The 24,229-nt window shown below is 40.1% G+C and overlaps 1 protein-coding gene across 1 annotated transcript in view; it reads right to left on the bottom strand.

The window, feature by feature from the left end:
* The window catches only part of LOC103771273 (sushi, von Willebrand factor type A, EGF and pentraxin domain-containing protein 1-like), a gene marked incomplete at its 5' end in the record, with an annotated part of 33,580 nt that extends 11,877 nt beyond the window's left edge, over nt 1-21,703 (bottom strand). The window contains 4 exon segments of the mRNA XM_008938563.1: nt 170-328; nt 19,400-19,576; nt 20,788-21,069; nt 21,586-21,703. Coding sequence (XP_008936811.1) covers nt 170-328; nt 19,400-19,576; nt 20,788-21,069; nt 21,586-21,703 — 736 coding nt within the window.
* Nucleotides 21,704-24,229: the final 2,526 nt, after the last annotated feature.

Genomic DNA, 24,229 nt, shown 5'->3' with positions numbered 1-24,229 from the left:
CATTTTCAACCCAACTTGCATCTTGGTGCTTTTGTTGTTTTGGAACGACACAGAAAATCTTGCACACAATTGGACATGTATTTCACAGCGCAAACACAAGTAACAAAACTGTCCCAGCACTGCACTGTGCATTCCAGGGGTGTTCTGTTCCAGGACAGATAGCACTCACCTTCACAGGCTTGTCCTACAGCACGATATCCCTCCCGGCACGTACAGTCCTCAAGGGAGGTACTGCCTGGTGGAGAAGTATGATTCTCATCGGGACAGGAGCTGCAAGTGCTGATTCCACCCGGTGAACCTTCAGGCTTGTATGTTCCTGGTGGACAAGCTGTTGAATGAAAGAAAACATGACAGAAAGGAGTCAGGATATCCATCTTCCACAGCCAGTGTAATTTTTCAGGTGTGTTTCTTTACATTTTTACAGTTCTTTTTTTTTCTACTTTATACAACTAGTGTCACTTAGGGAAGGAGCATTCTTCACTTAAAAACTGCTGTAGAGTTCTTAGAGGGGTGAACTAAAGTCCACCAAATCCAGTGGAGGTCTCTCCAGTCACTGCCTGGAGACTGATATTAAGTCCATGATTAATTTTCTTGAAAAGAAGCCCAGTCTCAGAAGACACACCAGATTTTCACTAATAAAACCTGTGCTGACCTCACAAAGATTCTCTTGATTTAGAGGTTTAAAAACTTACTTGAGACAAAATCCTTGCCATTCAAAACTACACTGTGGTTTAATGCATACAAAGTCTTAGGAACAACCTAACACAAGCCAGCAAACACCCCTGCGCTTGATTACACATTATGATTATATATGATCTACATACTACACTTGCAAAAATTTATGAACCACAAACAAAGAAGCAATTATCCAATGCTACCTGACACTTTTGCACTCATTTATATCCCATTTAATATTTTCAGCTTTGTCCATCTGTATATGCAAGCCTTAAAAAGGTTCAGGTGTCTTCAGAGGCAGGGAAAATGCACAAGGAATAAGCACGTGAGAACTTCAGAATGGTTGGATTAGTGTGAGTCTTATCCCCCTCTGCCGTGAATTCTATTTTTTCAGGAAACCACCATAATAATCTTTATTTATTCCACAAGGATCATGTAAGAAACAGGGGAGTGACTAATCAATAGGTGTTGATCAAGTGAAGTACTTATCGATCAGATTACCACTTGAAACAGGACTCAAAAACACTTGTGCTGAAAAACTTACCTCTTGATGTGAAGTTCAGGAAATATTTTGATGTTCTCAAGTGAACCAAGGCTCACTTGGTTACAGAGGTACTTCCAAGTGTGTGAGAAGACACAGTCTATCCTCTGATGCCAGGCGATGGTTTCAGAATGTGAGTATAAGCATGCTGAACTCTGTGTGTTTCCATCACAGCCGTAGAAGTTATCCTGGCCACAGCTTAGGCTAAAACTAGCCAAGATCAGCTGTGGAAGAGCAGAGCTTTGGCTATCTGCTCATACCTGACCCAGCTAGACCACAGACCTATCCCCTCCAGCTCCAGACAGCATCACAGCATGCCCCAAGTCTACACGCAGTGATGCATTCAGAGGCAAGAGAGGCAAGCAGATCAGAAGAGCAGATATGACCCCATCCACAACTGATCATACAGGTGTCTCTTTGGGGTCGCTTCCCAGAATCAAGCAGTGATGTCACCAGTCTGCATGCAACAATGTGCCCTCTATACCCACGCAACTGATTTCCAAATTCACTAGAAATTCTTCTGCTCTGTCTGCCCACAATAATGACAAAGTCAGTATTTTAGTCTTCCAGCAAGAAGAATTTAACATTATAAAAGTGACAACACAGACCAAGGTGTATTTCAGAGATTTACCAAACACTTAACACCTATTATACAGTTTGGCTTTTTTTTTTTTTTAACCCCCAAATACTGAAGCCAGTGGCAGAGTTAAGCCCATTGGTCTTGAACGCACACGACAGCATGAAGACTCCAGTCTGGATTTAAACAGGTAGAGATCATGTATCAAAGGGTTCTACCCTGTGACACATGGCCATGATTCTTCCTCAGAATGTATGAGTAAAAATTCTAAAGATAAACAAATCTGCCTTAAAAATATAAATCTTTTAAAATCCTGGGAGAGTAGGCAAGCTCAATTTCCTCTCCAACTATACTAGTGTATCTGTTACCAAAATGGAATTATCCTTCGTTTATCGCAGTGTAAGAGAGAGAAGACTAAAAATCCATGTATTTTAAAGATTAATTTGAGGGATCTTGTATTTCCTTCAACGTGTAATTTCTCCCACTAACTAAATTTACTAAGTAATCCCTGGCTTGAGCTGTTTTCTCCACACTTGATGCTAATGAAGGATACGATTAAAGGTTTATCTTTCGCAGGATACGGCAGCCATCAGCTAGGCAATATCCTGCTCTCTCCTGCATCAGCCTGAGCTCTGTTCATACACTTCTACTGTGATGATTGTAGTCTCCAACTCTCATTTTTTCCCTATATATGTAAAGCCTAAATGAAATGACATCTCAATGCAAACTGCAAACACAGTCTTCATAATTCAATCCCCAAACTTCTTAAATGAGGAAAGAAAGCCTAGCTTTCCATTTAATCAAACTGCTTTAATGCTACTGTAATTACTTTTATGACACTGATCACATGGATACACATTCAACATAACATAGTGGTAGATCTGTCTCAGAATGAGAGCATACCATGAACACCTATTGTCATTTTGTTTTTCTGGTGTCCAGTAAAAATGATGCAATCCATAGGTCACAGTATCTCTCAACAATGATGACTGGATATTTGTATTCAGTTCTTCCAGTTTCCTAAGGTTTTGTTACTGAACATACATGGCCAGGAGATTTTTAGTAGCATAGATCTTTGAGATGGCATGTGTGGGCTCGTACTTGTATTCATTTGTTGGAAGTTCTGCTGAAGATACGTGTGTATGCCTAGAAGTTTGAATTACAGACCACAACTTCAGGACAACCAAACCCCTCAAGTCAACTCACATTTATGCCCTTGGAGAACTGCAGCCTGAAGGTGTGGAGTCTCCCTCCCACTGGTTTACTTCATCTAAGATTCTTGTGTCTTTGCAACAGCAAAAAAAAAAACCCTGAAAATTAGAAAATATGTCACCCTTACCTTCACATGTGTAAAACAAGTGCTGTGGTAGATGTATTTACCATCAGCCATGTTTTACATTTGCCACCATGAATAGGTCTGACAACAAAGGTTAGTTATTTTATTAAATAGAAGTAAAAACTTTCCCGAAGAAGGAAGTACAAAGAACTTACAGTACATTATCACATGCTACATCTTTCTACCCCGATACCCACATCTCTCGTCATGACCAGGTACTACACAATTAGATTTGCCTAATGGCCAGAAGCACCCTGTATTAGGAGAAGCATTATGAACAAAGGGCTGTTAGGTATTCCCTGTGACAACGGCCGGCCAAAGAAAACATGCTTTGCAAGGATAATGCACGGTGTCAGGAGGAAATGGAGATCCCCGTTCCATAGCAAGCAGCTGGAGACTTCCTGACACTTTCCCACCTACTGAAGCAGCAAAGGAAGTGTTAGGGATGACTTGGAGTGATAGAATGAAGTGCTGCCCAACCCTCCCTTCTGCCTCCAAAACCATTCTCCTGCTGCTGCACTGTTCATTTGTGAGTGGCCTCTGCAAGGGAAGAATATGAGTAACTTGGGAGGCATACTGATGGAAGCCATGACTGCATGAATCTCCCCAGTCTCCTGCCCTCTCCATGTATTATTTTGCAGTGATATCTCTTGGCTGTTGCTGTAACTACAGCATTTTGCAAATGCGGGACACCACTGTGCCCCGGGATTTGTAATATTCAAGCCTATTCTATCAACCAATGAAACCACAGTTGTGGCTTTCTTTCCTGATGTTTACAAGCCAAAGAACATTAGGCTTAGGCCATCACAAAGACAAGACTACCCTGGCCTCTGAGATGAACCTCACCGTATCTGCACATGAAGAGCTTTAAGCCTGCTTCTCAAAGACTTTCCACATCCTCAGTCTCTACTGTAGAGACTGCCTCCAGAAGCTACAGCTTTCATTGTCACATTTATGTTATCTGGGAAGCTGGGGCTTTTTAACATCGCCTATATGGTAGGTTTGTCAGAATGGACATTTTGTGCCAATGAAATAACTTTGTAAAGCTAAGGAGAAAACCATCTAAACCTTTGGTTGATACTGTAATCTACTTTTCTGCATTTTGTAACATGTAAAGTGCCACAAAAAAACGATGAGGCAGGAGCATGCTAGGATTACAAAATATACACAAGGAAGTGGCTTTACCTAAACATTTGACATGTATGGCTTGTACAAAGACTGCAAAAGAAGACCTTGAGCTTGCCCTTAAGTGTAGGGATCAGGGAAGGTTTCTGCTAAGTCTCACCATGTTGTCTGACTCTTTAGCATCTCCTGTTATCTCCAGTATGTGCTCTGCATTGATTTCAGAGAGCACTGAACCTGCTCATCCACCTGCTCTTTGTTAGTATTCTTTAAGCATCCTTCTCACAGCAATATGGTTAGCAATTTAACAAGCTAGATGTCTTCTCTGCTCCTATATGATGTTTTTTGCTCCATCATCTCTTTATTAGATTTACAAATTTCCTCTCACGGGAGAGAGCGGGCTAAAATAAGTCAGAAGTTTAGCTACTTCTGTACATGATACATTGGGAGGGCTTCACTCAAACCTTTTAATTGAGTTTACAGACATGAAAACTGTAATATTCAACTGCCAACTCTGCTGCAGCATTTGGAATGACACTTTGAGATGATCTAGCTCTATATCTTTATGCACTTCAAACAGTCATAACAAAGTTTCTGCAGAAATAACTCATTCACAATAAAAATTAGAATCTTGGATCCTCTCCCATGGGGCAGAAGAACTGGAAAGTTGCCTGGAAAGAGATGCTTCCCTTGGGTGAATAACCCATCTCAGTATCCTAAGCATAGGCAATGTGGGGAACAATCTGTCTGCTGAAGAATAATAAGCCAAAGAGCTACTAGATGGTCCTGCTCTGGCAGGGGGCTTGGACTCGACGATCTCTGGAGGTCCCTTCCAAATCCTTAACACTCTGTGATTCTGTGATACTACAGCTTGTAGAAGTTAGAATGCCAACAAGGCCCTTCTTCCACAGGAAGGTCTGTCCATGAGACATAACTGTGTTGAGCATCCCTGGGTAGGCTTGGGGCCAGCACATTTAGAAAGGATTACTTCAAGGCAATGATTCTGACTGCATAATATCCTCCTTCAGTAATAGCAGCAGTACTGAGAATATACAGAAAATGCATTTATGCCCAGTTTTAAATTTTTTTTAAAATAGGCCAACTGATAAATGTTAAAAACATGCCGAGTGGCTTAGACAGATTCATACCTGAACCACAAGTGCACTGCAAGGACACAGCACTTTTAAAAGTATTTTAAACGTTTTACAATCATAAAAATAAAGTCTACTATATATACTATTACAGAGGGTAACTTCTCTCATTGTCTTAAAGCACATGGCCTTACTCAGGAATAAAAAAAAAGAAAATCCTAATTCCATGTACTGTATTGTAACTTAAAGAGAAAACTCATGCTGCATTCATGCTACAAATTCACAAGATACATCCTGACAGCCTGTGCAATGTGCCATGGAAGGGGCATTCATGTATTGAAATTAAGGTCTTCTGTTTTAAGCCTCAGTGGCATTTTAGACAGTGTTTACAGGTCTGCTGTTTCCACAGACATCAAATCTGGCCTTGGTGTTATTTGGAGGGCACACTCAAAGCAAACAGAAACACGTCTATTAACTACAGATACCAGTTCATGCGGCACTTTTCGTTTTTAGAGCCTGGATATTGAATTATGTCCCCACACCCCTGCATATTTCTAAAACTAAAAAGTTTAAACATGCTTGTAAACATGTTAAAAGTGTACAACACATTCTGAAAGTACAAAAAGATCCTTCTGGGAAATGAATGAAGTTGACTGTGTAAAGTTGGCCATGCAAATAGAGATTATTTATTAATTTATTTAAGTGTAAGTGAACGTTCTGTTTCCAAAACCTCACATATAGTAAGACACTTACCTAAAAAGGGAGATGAAAAATTCTGAAAAGCTTTTGCTCAGAACCTATCTACAATATAGTAATAGGCTTCTCTGGACTTTACCATACTCACAGGCACACATTCCTCAGTAAACCTTCTTTGCTGCTGATGTGATAGCACATGCTACTCTAAATAGTACAGTTCTAAGTGCCCTGGATCTCTGGATAGCTTCCTGCTATTTAAAAACATAAACACTAAAAAGAAACATCACCAACCTGTCCTAGGTGCGTTTATTCGCCATTTTAATATAGTGCTGTGAAATTATTTTTTTGATTTTACAAAACTAAAAAAATACAGACAGGCTGAAGTAAAGCAAATTACATTAAAAAGAACCCAAACATTTTGTTTAGCTTGTGCTACATAGAGATGAGCAGGAGTCTCATCAGAGATGTATTATCTGTCCCATCTGAAGGCACTGCAAGCCTGCTTTTCTCTAGGCCTGGCCCAAACATTGTACTATGTACCAAATACTCTTCCTTTCAGTTGACAGAAATGGCTCTGCATCAAGAAGGAAAATGGAGGGCCAAGAAAGGGACACATTTGCAGAGGGCGATTCAAATCATATGCAGTGAGTAAAGACACTCCATACTTTTTCTTACTTTTCATTACTCCTCATCGTACCAACAAATTCACCAATCCCTCACCTCTCTAACAGAATGGATTAATAAGAAGCTACTAAATGCCCAAATGGCCACAACTATCTCTAGACCAAATCCCAAGTGGTAGCAGTTAGATACATTAGAAGAGTGAAAAGGCTCCATTCGTCTGCTGTGTGTGCTGCTCGGCTAACTTTTGCATGAGCTAGAGGGACACACTGGGAGGTAGGAAGTAATCCTCCTTTACCTGTAACTGGAAAGAGGAACTATTTGGAAAGAGAGAAGTCTGAGCTGAGGCTGGAGACAAAAAATTGGTTCCTTTACAAGTTCTGATGTGCTACACACAGAGGCAGTGGGACAGGCGTGAGAATCCACTCCACTGTCTGCAACCCTAGGAACCTCCTGAAATCACTACAGCTCAGCCAGCACTGGCTCAGCACAGCCTACATTTCTTCCAGGAGTAGTGAGCAAGAGTCTCATGTTACATAGCTAACTCAACAGATTGCCCTCTCCTTCAATTCCGCAAAGGTAATTTTAAACAAAACTAGGGACTGGTGTTTAGAAGTCAAAAAAGCAGCACCCCAAGCTTCATAGCACCGTTAGGTTTCTGCACTGAAGAACATGCCTGGTGGTTCAAAATCCATTTCCTTTGTGTTCACCTACTCAGCAACTTGAACACAGTTTGGTGTTCAATGATTCCTGGGACTTAAGCGTAACAAAGAATGACTCCTTGGTCAAACTGAATGAGTAAACTGGCCTTCCTGAAAGCAGCAAGTTGCACAAGGAATCCAGGAGGAGTCAGAGACTCCACATCCTCAGATTTTCCCCTTCTCCTTCAGGTAAAAATTACGAATTTGCCCTCTTGCAAAATATTAACAGAACACTGTATGTATCCTGAATTATTTTCCTCATCTAATGTGAAACTCTCCTTTTCTGCTGTTGCTTCCGACATGCACTCCCAGCAGTTGTTGCTACACAGAGTATGAAAATAAAAAGATACCTATTTCTGCCTCCTTTCTCTACACATCAGACTAGTTCCAGTTGCTGAATCATAGATGGGGAATGCTGCAAGTAAAAGCTATTATAAACAGGAAAGAGAAGCCATTTCTGCCAGACCCTCAATAAACTCTCACTACTGCATTAGGTGCCAAACCTGGCCTCTTCTCCACCACAACCCTTATTTTTATCACTAAATATACTTTCCAACAGCAGTGATTATACTCCTATTAAGTAACATTTCTGAGCACTGAAGATACAGCACGTGACTGTGCAGATGGAGAACATATGTCACTATTTCCATGTTTATTTACTTAGCAGTCCAGGGTAGGAGTCAGACAGTTTTTGGTTAACTTAAGACAGATGAAGCACATGCAATGGCTCAGACCAGTAATCAGACAATAAGAAGGAGAGAGTTTGCCAATTATTTTTTCACATGTTGGGAAACTAGCCCAGATATCCCTGTGTAGAGTTCAGCAAACTGTTGTAATCTCTACATTATAATTTCTACTTAATTCCTGGAATTACTACTGATACCCATGATTTACTGTGAAAAATGCCATTCCTCATGGAGTCCCCTCTCCATTCCTCCTCTTATGGAAACTGAAGAGATGTCCTAAATTCTTTTAAAATGATCTAAATATGTAGATCTAAATAGAGTACCATTTATTGAAAGCAAGAGAAGCAAGAGAACAACTAGGTAACTATGCTCACTATTAACTGCTACTTGCCCAAGAAAAACTTGGAGAAGTGACTGCTTCTCACTTAATTTTCCCCATTCTCCCTTGCCCTTCTCCCCTCTCATTTTTTTGCAAGACATAAAGGAAGTCCTGAAGGACAGATCTGACGCTTGCTTAAGCAACGTCAGCTGCAAGCAAAAGGGTCACCTCAGATTTGAACTGAAGGAATGTGTTTGAAGTACCAAGTCTTGTGGACTTATGAACTGCAAAAACTATGGAAAGAACATCAAAGATAAAAAAGTATGTTGCAGTACCACAATCTAATTAACAGTCTCAGTCCCCAGTCTAATAAAGATTACTTTTGTGAAGAACCTCCATTAAAACACTTCCAGTAGGCACTGTCCACCAGACAGCACTAGCTTGGTCTCCATCTCTCAGCTACTCTGCTAAGACCTAAACTTCTGCAGTGCGGGAGTTCTCTCATAAGGCAGGAATCCCTTCCAAGCGTGCCATGCGTTTGCCAGGCCCCTTGTTGCTATCAGTATTGACCAAACACGTGCTGAAATAGCAGCCTATGATGTCCAAAGGCTTTACTGAAGTGCAGTTGTTTAGACTAGAATGAAATAGCTGCCTGCTGCTGCTGCCAGAAAAGGCGCAGGGAAACAGCACAGTGAGGTTCCTTCAAGAACTGTCAGGTGCTCAGCCTCTCTGTACATCAAAGTTAAAATGTGTTCTGTGTCTCACTTCTCCATCACCTTCTCAGCTTCAAGGATACTTTTTCTGCCTTGAAGCAGCAGAATCACTTGTTCTCTTTCCAATGGGCACTGAGATTCTTTGTACATTTTGGGACGAAAAAGGACTGACACACTTTGGGTCTCACCTTATTCTCTAAATGCATGCACTTTTTCTGAGCTCTTTTGCCATAAAAAAAAAGGCCATCTACACCTGCAGAGATGGGAGAACAGGAAGGAGGGAACACACTTAAATGCAACTTGCAGAAAAAGAAAAAAGATAAGCAGCAATAATGATTACATCACTTCTTAATGGACCTAAAGCTTACAATTACTAAACCACTGATTTTCAGCTAGTAGATCTACACCTAAACAGCACTTGATTCTAATCAGTTAGGTTCACAAGATAATTAGTACTGTCTAAAAAATGTCCAATTTTTTTCTGAACTGAAGCCAAATTCTTGGCTAATTTCTTGCACTTTTGCAGGCTGTGAACCAGTGAGGGATGCAAGTGACGGATGACAAACCACTTCTCTGATGTAGGAATGAATGAGGCACTGCACTTTCTGTTTCAACGTAGGAGGCCTCCCAAAAATGACCTTAGCAGTAATGAGAATAAATCAATTTCTAACATCACTGGAAGTGAAATGTAAGATTTGTAACAGGCAATTTTGTGAAGCATCACATTCACAGACCTTGAACTTGTTACCTTTAACACCTGGCTGCACTTCAGCCTTGAGCAAAACCCAGACAACTAACAGCTGTAAAACATCACCTTCATTTTTAGAGATAGGTAGTTAAAAGAAGTGTGAGAACAAGAAGACACTCAGGAGCTTTCCACAAATTGCCAGGATGCAAGTTGCCTTCTTGCCTGTGACGTTGTGGAAAGCATCCAGGCAGCTGCCGAAGAACTGATGGTGGTGGTGAAGAGCTACCAGGGGAGTGAAGACAGCAGAATCCTGGATGCTTGCAGAGCATGAGACCTCATTTGTCAATTGGAACCGCGGGCCATGCAAATTGTGCTCCTGAGGGCACAGTACCAATTAATACTGCTTCTAGGCCAAACTCCTCTGGCATTTAGTCTAGGAGAGCTGTTGTCATGTATGACTGTCAAGAAGGGGCATCACTGCTAAGCAAGGGAGAAGGAAGGAGTGATGATAACCCTCAGCTACTGTTACATTAAAGAGATAACTGGCAGAGTTCCTCAGTCTGAGTGTTGTGTGCTCCTTCTTAGTCCATTTTTCTTGTGACCACACTACTTCGGTTCTCATGGGTTTGGACTGTGGGCATAAGGTGGGCTACAAATCTCCCTAAAATCCATACATAAATGCAGCTTGGCTACTCCCATCGCTGAAATCAAGTCACTAATGAAACCCAAGTGTCCCTGCCTTTGTGTACTCGGGTGCCATGACCACCACCTCTGTGCTGCCATTGTGAGAATTTTGTGAAGTGGTTTTGGCTGAAGAATATGGGTGTTGATAGAAGTGCCATGTTTTAAAAATGGTGTTGTGTTTTGTAAGGCACTGTGTTTTGTTTTCCATTCAGAAATAAAAGGGAGTAAAACTGATAGGTGTTTTACTCCTCTACAATTCACAGTGACATAAAAATTGAAGTGAAGGTATTTGCAAGTGACTGCAGATTTTGACCCTTACTATGCTGAGGCAAAGACTTAGACTCTGAAAAGAGGGAAATTGAGTATTTGCAATTCAGGTGATATTCTTTGCCAAGCTGACAACAGAAAATAGGGCTAGAGAACCAGGGTATGTTTAGGTATACAAACTAGTGCCTCTGTGAGATAGATAATAAAGGAAGTCCAAAGGAAGCTTAACTTGTGAATAAGTCCAAAGCATCAGCTTAACTACAGACAGCTCTTCTGGTGTATAACAATAAGGTTTGGCAAACAATCCTTATGTTCTGTGTTGACACCAAGATGTCCCAGAATAAGGCTACTCAGCCTCCCACTTTCCTTCTTGTATGTAGAAAAACCTAGTCCTGTGAAGTGAGTTACTTGAAAGAGTAACTTTTGCAGCACTCCATATTCCTGCACGGCAAACCCCTCTTCCATACCCTCTATCTTGAGACCTACGGCACAGAGGTAAAGAAGACGCAGAAGACTTGAACTAGTTAGCTCCTGCTAACACACACACACTGCTGCTGCTGTACAATGCACTGGGCTTGCCTCCTGTAATGCTGAAGTTATTGCAATAGTCTTTCACAGTCTGCTGTTCCCAGGCCTATGCAGGCTTCACAGCATGCTCTGAAGGCGGCAGATGGGCAAAGCATGAAATGAGGGACAGGAAGAGAAAACACAGTAGCAGGCCAACATATTCCTTCAAAGCTCCAGGAGTTTTTACACAGGCATTAAACTCAGAATATAAAAACATGCCTTTAAATTAATGTGACAGAGTGTTTCTGCGTTCCACCAGAACACTCACATTTCGTGTCTCTACCTCTATACAGTTTTTATACCAGCTATGTGTATTTGGAAGCCTGACAATAGTAATAGCAATGTTATACTCTGGACTACTCTCCAAAGCCCTAACCAACAAACAGCCTGGAATTAGTAGCAGTAATTGGTGAAAAAATTCATGCAGCAGTAGCAGCCACAATGTAGGGAAGTTCTTCTACCTTACATCTTCCAGCATTCTTGTTTGAGAAACAAACTGCACACCACAAGGAGATGGAAATTTTGCATGGATATTTACTACCACATTTAGAAGTGAACACCCTTTTTCAAAAACTTTTTGGGTCAAAAATCCATATATTTTTTAGCTGTCCTCAGAATGTTTCTTTTGCTTTTAGGGGAAAAAAAGCCAGCAGATTTGCCTCATGGCCAGGAGAAGGGTCCAGACTGAGATTGTTACAGTAGGGTGCATCTCTGTGTGAAAGCAGTACGGCTGCACATACCTACACAGAGGGCAAATTTTGCCATTCCTCTATGCTTTACACTGAAAAACTGCAATGTAGTGCTTAATTGTATCGTGGTTTGTTTCAGATCTATCAGATTCAAACGACAACTAAACGACACAACCTCAATTAGACTATTTGATTAACTATGTTATACACATGTCTGTAAAATTAATCTATCTCCACTCACCACCATCCCACCTCCACCCCCACTCCACTCATTCTTCCCATTCTTGTGGAGGAAAATACTTCATATTTAATACATTTCAGACCATGGAGAAAAAACTCAAGTCTTCAAACCACCTTCAGCTGACAGCCTTACTAAAACATCTGCATTGGAAGTGGAGTTGCTGGTCTGGCTTTGTTTTTCATGGTAACAAATTAAACCCTAGGGTTTTGGCCTGAAGAGGTTCCCATTTCTGTGCAGTCTTGATTTCTGTTTTCATCAAAACACCAACAAAATCAGAAGAAACCAATTTCCTGTTTGATGAAACTGATGTGTGTTGCTGCTTTCTCATTCCCATGGGACCCAGTCACACTCCACCATGCAACCAGCACTGTTTCTGGGTGAAAAGGTTGGGCCATCTGCAGCAGATTTTAGAGTGACAGAAGAAAACAAGGCTGATACAAGGCAGCAGACCAAACTGCCCCAATCCATTCTGGCTGTTGAGTACCTGGCAGATAGATTAAGTTTATCACACAATGTCTGCAACCTATTTGCCCTAATTCTGCTCCAAGCCGAGTGGGCTTTTGCTCCCTTTTCATCACGGTGGTTTTTTCCAGCATACCCTTCTTGCTACCCACTGCCTTTGCTGGAGTGGTACCAGAGCCTGAAGTACTTCCAGACCCCTGTGGCTTCAGAAACAGAGAATATGCACAGCAGGAGGAAGTGAGGAGCATAGCTGCAGAGGACACAGAGGGCTTCTGCCCTGGAACTGATTGTGAAATGATCTGAGGAACCTGCCAGGCAATTTTTTGCAAAGGACACAGAGAAGTCAGCTGGACAAGACTGAACAGGAGAGGGAACTGAACAGCCATGTCATCCTTTCTCATTATTATCTTTCCTCTCTTAGGATGGTGGTAGCCAAACAGACAGAAGGTAGTGTAAAGAATGCGAATATTGCCTTTCGGTTAAATATCCCTTCAGGGGCTTTAAGTCAAAATCTGCAGACAAATGACTCATTTAGCTGTGGGTTATAACCTCAAAAGCTTTGTGCACCTTTGCTTCTACATTTTACTCTCCCTCTCAGCAAACACAGTGCAATTAACAGACGACCGTGTCTGGACATTTGCCAAAGGATGCAAACTGCATTTTATATAAAATACTTGCTTCGTATTAGAAAAGAAGTAGGCAATCTTGTTTAAAATGTTGAATGGAATAGTACTTATTCTTACAAATAACACACTTTGCAATATTCACTGGCCTGGGTAGAGTGACTGAATATCACAGCATAAGTCAAGACAAGGATTTAAAAATAAAATTAAAATATTCCTACACTCTGTATTGATCTGGAAACTGATTCTGACAGCAAGAGTCAAATGTGTTTGACCAAGTGACAAACAAACGATGTACAGTCCATAAAACTCCAAAGGCAAAGACACGGTGACTGCCTGACTTTGTCACATTAAGAGTGCTGTGTCTCAGTCTGATTAAATTAATCAGCTATGACAAACCTTGGGAGCAACTTAATGACACTAAGAATCCTGATACCTATTCACAACTAAGGCTAAACCCTACAAGTTAATTGTAGCACCAAGTATGTCCTGGGAATGACTCAAATACTTCAAGGTGATGCTTTGGAGCCTTAGAAAGATACCAGGGACAAAACAGTTAATTAAAATAACCTTAAATCTCTTAACCTCTCTCCTTATTTCAATAATTAACACTCCTTGCAGTATACTGCCATGTTATTTTGTCCCTGATGCAGTCTTTCAAGAATTTTACTTTTTTATTCTCTAAGACAAAAACTACTTAAAGGCTCACAGAATGCTAAGATGTCTGCTTTTAATTTTTGAGACTGGCATAAGTCCAGGAATAGTATGTGTGTACATGTGACTATGAAAACATCCTAGCTATATATTTCTGAAAAGGTAGTGAAGGCAAGATGACACCATGTAATCCATAGGGCTAACCAAAGAATGTTGCAATAAAACCCTTTTCATTAAGGAATTCAACTGACAGACAATTATTCAAATAAGTGCCTGCTATGATGCAAGTCCCAATCCTGAAGACGATTCACAAATCTGCAAGACCAGTCAAAAGCTTATCAAAGGCCTATGCTAAAACAATGTGAGCCTAAACTGTTTAAAATCCTCTGACATCTGCCTGATGAAAGTTTCAGGCAGTTAAGGAAGACATATTCAGCACAAGGACTGTAAACGACCACTTCGCCCAGCATTGCACAGCTGGAAAGGATGTAAACCACGTGAAATCTCAACAAAGGTAAGACAGCCTGCTTTTTATCCTGTCTAGAGACTAAAGGCAAAGCCCAGGCTTAACAGTAGAAGTTTTACAGTCATTTATATAAAGGCTAAATCTAACTGGTGCTGTATTTACACCTGTAACCTTCTTCATTGTGATGGTCACCTGCAATGGTTATACTCTGGCCAAAGGACAGCTTGGGTGCTCCAGGCAGAGCATGGGTTTGATCAGCGTAGAAAGCTGGAGACTATTTGTATGTCATGTCTATTTCTATTCAGAGCATAGCTCCTGCTTCTCTCAGGCCCTCCAGATGGTTGATTTTTCTCCTCTAATTGCACATATGAACTTTGGCCAGAGGCTTTATTTTCATGACATTCTGGGATGACCAGGACAAGTCACTTCCAAGATAAGGAATACAGGGTAACTCATGCATCATGCTACAACTTTCCACCAAATTTATTTCATAAATAGCTCTGTACTTAATACAAAAGAGTCTGCTTTGACATAGAAACTTACTTTCTAAAGCCTCAAATGACATCTAGTTGAAGAGGACAAAATGTTTTTCAATGCTACATACAGATGCAAAATTGCACCTCTGCTTTTCTGGTCTGCACATGTCAAAACTGAATATAAGTTTTCACTTTCATACTACAACTTGATTTTTAAAGCATTTCCTCAGAAAAAGTTTTAGGGTTTTCTTTCTCCACTACAGCTCAGTTTTAAATGAAAAGGAAACAAGCTGCATGGTGCTGAGCTAGAAAATTTCTATACCAATAAACCATCCTTATCCATATTAACTATCCTGTTACTTAAAATTTTTACTCTTGCAGCAGATGATGTATTTAAGTTGGTGCACAAGACCTGTAGTGTGTTATGCACGAAATGGCACTGCCTTGTGAGACGACAAGAAATTAAGTACTAAAACCTTGAAAATCTGCAATTTTGTGAACTAATTCAAACCTTCAGATTCAACTGGCAAATTTAGCCTGAGATTCTGCTGCAGCTGGAGGAATTTTTTACACTCTCTTTCATGCTGTCTTTCTTCCTCTCTTTTCCCTCCCTATTGGTCAATTATTAGAGGAATCTCCCTTGCCTTGCTGGACCTACATTTCCTCAAAGTTTAAAGTCTTTTCAGTGAGTGTGTTCTGAATGAAAATTTGTAAAAAAAGTCATTTTTCAGATGATTTCAGGTTTCACTGGAAAAGCTATTTACAGATACCTTCATGTGCTGTTTTGTAGGCAAAACTGTTGCCCTAGTAGCCGTGCAGATGATAACTGATAAGCTGCATGCTCCTAAATCAAAACCTAGGTAACTTATTGAATATATATATACACATAGTCAAATTCTGCACGTCAATAATTACACCCAAGTAGTGGATCAAAAGTACAAAAGAAGGAACAACTAGCGTAGCCTACAAGTATTTTGATTTATCAGTTCTGCTCCACCAACTGCACATCATCGTTGTGGCTACCTTGTGCTGCAAAAAAATGAGGTTTATACATTAGATAAAAGAAACTACTGGTTGTAAGACAACAGTTTCCTGAGGTTCCAAATAACTTAGGAATCTAAAATCATGAATCTAAATGGTAATCCAACACAAGAGCCCACTTTAGAAAAACATTCTCTGCAGAGTCTTGATGAAAAAAATGTACAAAAGGGTCCTGTGCTAAAGATACATTCACTAACTTCCTAAGACAGAGAAGGTACAAATGGAGACATGGACATTAATTTTTGTTCTTTATGGAATGAGCCGCTGACTTGAACAGCCCACATTTTTACTGGTGAAACTGAAGACACAGTCTTAGATAGTGGAAATCACAGAATTATTTTTGCTGATGTCAGTATTTTTGTTTGGTTGTCTCTACTTTGAAACTCAACATCTGTAATCAAAGGTGAAGCATTATTGAAAGGGAGGTGTTTATGTATTTGACAATACACAGGACTGGTTATGTTACTGCCTCTGTTCTTCCTCTTTCCTCCTTCCTTTATCACACTTGTCACAGATGTCTCTGGCTGTGTGAGGTTCCTACTGTGGGCCAAGAAGCCTTTGTTTGGTTTGCTTTTTAAAGTAAAAACAGTCAGTCTGTTCTTTCTGTGGCATATCATCAACAACATTACAAAGAACAGGAGGAGGACACTGAAGCCAAGCATGTGGCTCCTAGTTTGTTTTATGGAAGCTTTCCACAGAGTGTTTTTTTCAGGTAATTAGGAAAGTAAAGAGCTGTTATAATTTTTACATAGTTATTCTGATGCCTCACATTTAAAGCCACAAAAAACAGTAAGGTGGTATAATGGATAAGCACAAAGGCATACAGAAAATAACCACAGAAAAGAACTAAAACAGCAAAAAAGAACAGATAATCACAGAACAACTTCCTATCTTAATGAAAACTCTAACTTTTTTTATAAAGAGCCTTACAGTAATAAATTAGCATAGGCTAGCAGAGTATCTGCAAGTTTCACCAATCAAAAGCTAAAAGTAATCCAATTAAAATATGAGTCCTGCCACTGTAAACCTGCCAAAAGTCCTCCTGCACATTATACAGTGAAGAGGAGTTAAGATGCATTTTTAAGATTCCTTATGCTTTACAAATCCATAGCTATGCTCAGCAGGGAAATGTTTTTAAAAAAGAAGAAAAAGGTTGGAATCCATTTCAGAATAAAAGATTTCAAAATAGATTGGTTTTCCTTTAAAGAATACACGTTGTCTTTTCCTAATATCTGTCTTAAAGATGAATACAATAGTTGAGCAAAGCAGACATATTTTAAAGAACAGATTTGAGTTACTCAGGTCAAATCTCTCTAAAATACATGCATATTCAATTATTTTCACATTTACAGCAGATGGCTGCAATTATCAACTTATCTACAGCGTATCTAATACCAACCCCTTCTAAAAAAGTATTTTAGAAGCACCTGCTGATGATGTCAAAATGAAACTTTCCCCAGACTTTTATAATTTTTGGTGTCACTTGAAAGGTATGGTCATCTTATCAAAATATCCTTTCATGTACAAAAGGTAACTCTAAAATTATAGGCTTGCTATCTTTAGGAATACCTCAAAACAATATTTAAAGATACAAGCTATAGATAGAGGCAGAAGTGCATTTATTTTTTTCAGTAGGTTACCAGGTCACTTGAGGTGCAGGAGCCTGACTTAAATTACAAAAGAAAAAATTAAGATGAAAACTTGATTTTGTCTGAGACAAATTTGAATTACAACTGAAAATAAGCAGAATGGAATAGTGTATCTTCATGCAGAGGCAATTAACCACACATGGAAGCTCCACCCACTTACATAAAATAGAATTCTCATCCAACATGCCAGTGCTGACATTGGTCGTAATTACATTCCTCTACTCCTGTTGCATGCAAAACACAGTGAATTTCTTCTCACTTACTTCTCTTAATACATAACAAAGCAAAAATCCTCCAGAGGCACATGGTGAATTACAAGGTGATAACTGGCAGGGAGTATAATAGAGCTGATCAACTCATGAACACAAACACTAGGGCATCTCAGTTTTTTCTTGCACTACTGACAGACAACACCTTTACCTCATCATGTGCCTACCTACAGTCTGGATCCCTCTGTGTATCCCTATAATCCTTCTTGTGCAGGCATACAGCCACCACAGTTCCATTATAGCTTCCCATGAATCACAGAATCACTACGGTTGGAAAGACCTCTAGGAGCACCAAGTCCAACCTTCCTCCTAACATTTCCCTAACCACTACACCATAGCCTCAAGTACTACATCTCCTCGTTTCTTGAACACCTCCAGGGATGGTGACACCACCACCTCCCTGGGCAGCCCATTCTAGTGTCTAACCAGTCCTTTAGTGACGAAATTCTTCCTAATATCCTATCGAAACATCCCTTGGCAAATGAATTCCTTAGCTTCTAGTCACAAACCTGCCCATGTCTATTCTCTGAACAGACTACCAACTCTTAGAAGTTACATCAAGAGACTCTCTACATGTCATGAAAATCACATTCAGAAAAGCAGCATGGCCCTTAAACAGCTACACAGCCAAGATCCATATAGCCACTGCACATAGTTCACATCTCATGAAGAAACTCGCAGTCAGAACTCTGATACGCAGAATATAACTAAGAATATGAGAATACAAACAAGATCAACATAAATAGTGTATTTTGTTTCTAGTTCAGAAATATTTGATTGTGGGTAATCTGTCTCTCCAGCTCATATTATAACAGAGTTCAGATATGCTCTGACAGTTCCTAAACTTTTGTCCTAGCAAAATCAATGGAGTTGGATAAAGCCTGGATACCTTCTCCAACAATAAAAGAACTGTAAATTAGTTTATTTAAACTCTAAACTTTGAATGCATACTAGTAGAAGAACTTGTCCAAAAACAAGTAACAAAAACAATCTTAGTGAAATGTGATGCCAAGTTTTTGTTCAGTGACGCAAACACCTTCTTCCTCTTTAGTAACTGAAAGTCAACGTGAGAGAACTAAAGAACATTTAACTAACTCTAGGTTTCATCAAGGATTTAACCTGCAAAGATCCAAATATACAGCCCTCCTCCAAACAGAAAATTTTATGAAAATTTAAAATGTGACAGCAAAATTCAAGAAGGAAAATTTTAGTTTAGTTCAAAAGACATTATCTCAGACTCAGTCAACTCTAGCCACAAATTGCTGGTGAGCTGTGTTTTCGGGAAGTTTTACTCTGTCAGAACGTCTGCTCTACTCTTACCTCTTTACCTGTGCATCTCTTTGAGCTGTTGCTGGAGACCAGGTATGAGATGAGTTTGACAGCTAGAGCTGTTCTGTCTTCAGCCAGAGAGTTTTGCGACAGCATCAAAAGCATTCTGACCGAGGTCCACAGTCATAATCCCAAACAGAATTTTTGTCTCTCAGCTAGATTAGCAGTGTATTCAGGGCATATGGAGAAACCCAAGCACTGAGACATGAGACTCACCTGTGCATTCGTGCTGCAGTCCTTTCCCATAGTATCCTTTTTCACAGATGCACTCGAACTGGCCAGTGTGAGTGCCGCACTTACAGCTCGCCATGATGTCGCAGCAGTTTTCATTTGCCTCACAGAGATAGGAACAATGCGATATGTCTTCTTGGATATAGCTGCCAGAGGGCAGGTCTGAAAGATATCGATTTATTAACAAAAAATCCAAACAAAAGTCCCACCCCGAGACTTACATCATGGCATCAGTGTTACGTTTCTTACAACCTCTAGGTTCCACTTCGAAGCAGTAGCAATGGCAGCGTGAAACAGAGCCCTGCTACACTTAAAATGCAAATAAGAAGAGAAAAAAAAAGGTGTTCTGATCCTGGAAAAAGGCTCACTGAAATCCATGCTGCAAACATCCTCAAATTTTCTCTGGTTCATTTGAGCCTAATACTGCCAGGATGCAGTCTCACTCCCAACAGAAGCTGCTGTCTTGGCTTTGGTGGATGCCATCTTTGATATCAGGAGACTATTTTGGTTATGAGACGTGTAACCAGTTGGTCTCATTAAAAAAATAAAACCAATCTTCTGAAACATTCACACAGACCCATTAAAGCTTAGCTGGAACAAACAGAATGGCAGTGCATGCAGCACACTACTTATGTAAAATTAGCATGCTTTTAAAAATTCAATGTATCAAGTAAATTTTAATGGCTAGTCTGAGACATGTTCTAAGCTCCAATCAAGCAGCACTGGTTTACAAACAAAGGTCTAGTTGCAAACACTAGCAATGTGTCCTCACTTGCTAGTCTAAACTTATTTTTCAGGAAGAACTTTTTTTTTAGAATACAGTGGGCTAAAACAGGATAACAACACAGTCCAAACTTTCCACCCCATGCTCTTTCCAGTTTTACTGAATGTATAGAGTCACGAACACAAATCATATTTACTCTTATGCACAGAGCTCTAAATCAGTTCTGGACAGGCTAGCTTTTGCTGCTGCACGAAATACTAGCAGGTATTAAGCTACTCCCAAGGTGTGTAGTAAGTGCCTCTTTTTGCACCTAGTATATCTGACCATACATCTGACTACAGGGTTCATCTATTCAAGCAAAAGTTACACTGGCCCAAGACCACAGTCTGTTCTTTGTGGACAAAATGAAGAGCTGCATGGAGGTAAATATGTATGTACTAAGGAGGAGAATCTGGGTTGTGTTTTTTGATGATGACTTAGTCAAAAAAAAGTTTATCCTTTTACCTGAGGAATGAATGTCTCCGCTAGAAAATAAGTGGGCAAAAAAAAAATCAACACTACATCAAATGTAATTACAAGACAGTGCTTGGAATCTTTCTTTTCAGGTCTCTTTGCTCTCCATAGACTTATGAATTTAGTACATTAATACCTTCATGAAGAGCCCTGCGTGCTAGAGCTTCAAACTCAGTAAAACTGTGAAGAAGGTAACAATGGTCTTCTTTTGGATGGGATGCCATGTCATTCAGCTCTCGGATATTCCCCTGCCATATCCCAAAGGTGAAGATCTCCACTCCAAGTTCACGCAGTGATGCTGCAATGGGTCTTGGGTCTCCCCCATTGGAATATCCATCAGTAATGAGAAATATCACCTTTGTGGCATTTCCACGGGCATGCCGTAATATTTGCTGGAAGAGAAAATGAAATAACACACCTCAGCAAAGGGTTACAGGAGCAGTTGATCTGTATGCTACTTCCTCCATGAGGTACCTCCTTTCATTTGAATTATCTAGCTACATTAAGTCCTTGCAAGACCCTTCACTGCAACGAATGTCAACCATTTGCAAGCAGAGCCTGTGGCAGGACAAGGCCAACCCCTGAGTCACACTTCAGATGGTCACAGCCTGCACAATCAGAAATCACGACACAATCTGTAATGAGACACTTTTCACACTCACTGGTAAAGTCACCCACACGTTAGACAGCAATGATCCTGCTCAGTGGTTTAGCACTTTCATTTAGGCTGCAGTTTGAGTAGGCAATACAAACACTGAAAATCTAGTGCAGGACCCATGGGACCAAAGTTCAGATGCTGCCAACTGTCTCAGTCCCATGGGGGTGATGCAGATGCACAGAAACTTCTACTTTGGTCCATTTTGCTTTTCCATGCAGATTCCGTCTGCCATTTTCTTCCAAGTTCACTTGACCACTTAGGTAGGTGAAAACTCACCAAAGACCACCATGAAAATGTGCTGCAAATGTGCAACAAATGGTGGCACACCCACTGTCATTATCATGGGTTTCAGTATGTAATTTACAGACAAATCCTCTACAGTTTTAAGGGATACCTAAGAAAAAAGAGTCATTTATTAGGGATCATTTTGCTAAAAAAATCCACAGATACACTGGAGAAACTGCAGGCACCGATAGCAATGAAAACTGAATAATCAATCAAAACCAGATAAAAATGTTGATAACAGCTCTTGCACACAGTATCCACTTTTTACAAGGAATCTATGAGTGGTTAAAGCTTCCACTGTGGTTAACTGGCCGCATGCTTGGGAATTTTATTTCCACATGTTCCTTCTCACCTTTCCTCTTCCATTGCCTTGTTCAAAAGGTGAAATCTACTAAGCTTCTGGAAAACGAAACAGTGGCTGTGTCATTCTCCTTCCATGTAAGGCAGCTGGAAAACACTTACGTACCAGTAAGCCCACGAGAAATTTAATGCCACAGAGCATGCATATCCATGTACAAGGGTATGAAGGTAAAGGCAGTGTGATGGAAGAGATTCTATCAAGAACAGTGGTATTAAAAAAAATGCACCTCAGATGCCTGACAAGTAATGCAAAAATAGAGCTATGCTTGATGAGGCTTCATAAGCCTCTCACTGTGAAGGAACTTGAACAGGTTTTACAAAGAGATAATAACATGAGTTTAGTTAGAGACAAGTTCCTATTCATTACCAGGCTAGTAAATTATAAATAAAAAGCAATGAACTTGATAGGTATATCTCCTACTAAACAAACTTCGTAAGAATGACTACGCATGGGGTGACTTGCTTCCCTAAATGCCTCCTACAGTCAGCTACTGAACCTTTACTATTACCACAACTGCACTAGGAAACTGGAAAAATAAGCAGTCCTCAAAATTGTAATTATGCATGGAAAACAAAACCCAAAGTGTGACAACAATCACATGGCATCATACACTCAAGGACTGAATGTCAAGGCAGAGAGAGACAATAGCTAGTGAAGTTTAATCAGGTAACCAGCTAACAAAGAGAAACAAGTGACAAAAGGAACACTCAGCTTTCTTTATTGTGTGCAAACTGCTTGCTCTTAACAAAATCCTTCTGTCTGTATCTCCCACCATGGCAACTGCTTTTGTTGGTAATACATTTTTGTTTTCCTTGCAAGTCTGATGTCGCAAGTATGATCTAACATATATTAATGCCATCTTATGTTTTGATCCACTAAATTCTAAGGCACTCTTCTGATACACTGGTAGTCTTCTCCCAACAAGCATTTGGACTGTTGGTTATTTTAACCCTATCACAGTGCTTCTCATTTGTCTCTGTTTAATTGTGCTTTTCTCCCTTACAACAGTCTGCCAAGATCATTTCATCGTGTCTGCCCTGGCCTAAAAAACTGCCTGTAATCTCTTCCACCCTGCTGCTGTCTGCAGATCTAGGGATTGCTCCTAATACCTCACTCAACACCTTTGTGACAATACTCAGTAGTGCCTGAGTGAGGACATGTCCCACAGATTTCCCCTTTTCATCCTTCCAGTTTGACAGTGCACTAGTGCTGGTTACTCTGAGTACATTTGTTCTTGCAGGACAAGCAGAACATTTGCAAAAATGCAATTGTTAATGTGCTATGGGCCACAAAACACCCTATGGAGTTACCACGCTCATAATTAGCCAATCTGTCAGTCTTGAGTAAATAGGGGACCACCACTAATCTCCCTTTGGTGGTCAAGTGCTCTCTGTGGCCCTAAAACAGGAGATAATGAAGGTGTACTTTGTCCTTCCTCGGTGAAGTTTTGTAGAAGGAATTAGATGCAGACTTTCACCTTGGTAGCATGCAAATTACTACCATGTTTATTTCAATAATAGTCTGTAACACAGTACAATCAACACAACAAACAACATCTGACAGATCTTAAATGATACTCCAAAAATGTCATTGTATGATGAGTAGTAAATGTATTTAAGGCACCCTTAACAAACAAATTCATAAAAAATGAGATGAACCGAGTTATACAGTTCTATCACAAAATCCTAAAGTAAGATTTACAAAGTAAAACTGTCTGGCTTTCAGCTCAGGTAAAAGCTTACAGGTTAGGCCAGTCCAAAGAACCTGCAGGGATTTTATAACCTTTCTCCAGGCCACGCCACATTTCAGGACAGTTTGATTTCGATTCGGCAACCCACTGATTTCAGGTATGTACTAAACAAAAACAAGCACACATGCCACAAATCAAAGCACAGACCACTGGCACCAGAGTCTGAAAGACTGCCAAGCAATGTTTTGCTGTAGGGCTTGATTTTATGCTACTTAATATTCAAAACCCAAAGGGAGTGAAAACAAATTCTTTTGCAGACTCAAATACCCTTCATAAACCAAACCTATTGTTCCTCATGTTGCTCAAGTCATAAGTGGAAACCAGAATGAAATGAAAAACCAGAATGAAGTGCAAAACTAGAATGAGATGAATCAGGAAGATAAAGAGAAGGCAAAAGACAGTATGAAGACAAACAGTAGGAAAAGTATACAAATACCTCATTTCAAAATGCATTTGGAAAGGGATGCTCTAAGATAGTGGTACTGCAGACAAAAAGGGTAGTGCTATTTCTCATTAACTAACAT

Source organism: Merops nubicus, unplaced genomic scaffold, assembly GCF_000691845.1.
Source record: "Merops nubicus isolate BGI_N331 unplaced genomic scaffold, ASM69184v1 scaffold50054, whole genome shotgun sequence".
In the NCBI taxonomy this organism is placed as follows: domain Eukaryota; kingdom Metazoa; phylum Chordata; class Aves; order Coraciiformes; family Meropidae; genus Merops; species Merops nubicus.
The sequence above is the reverse complement of the archived record's forward strand: the minus strand, read 5'-3'. Positions and strand labels throughout refer to the sequence as shown.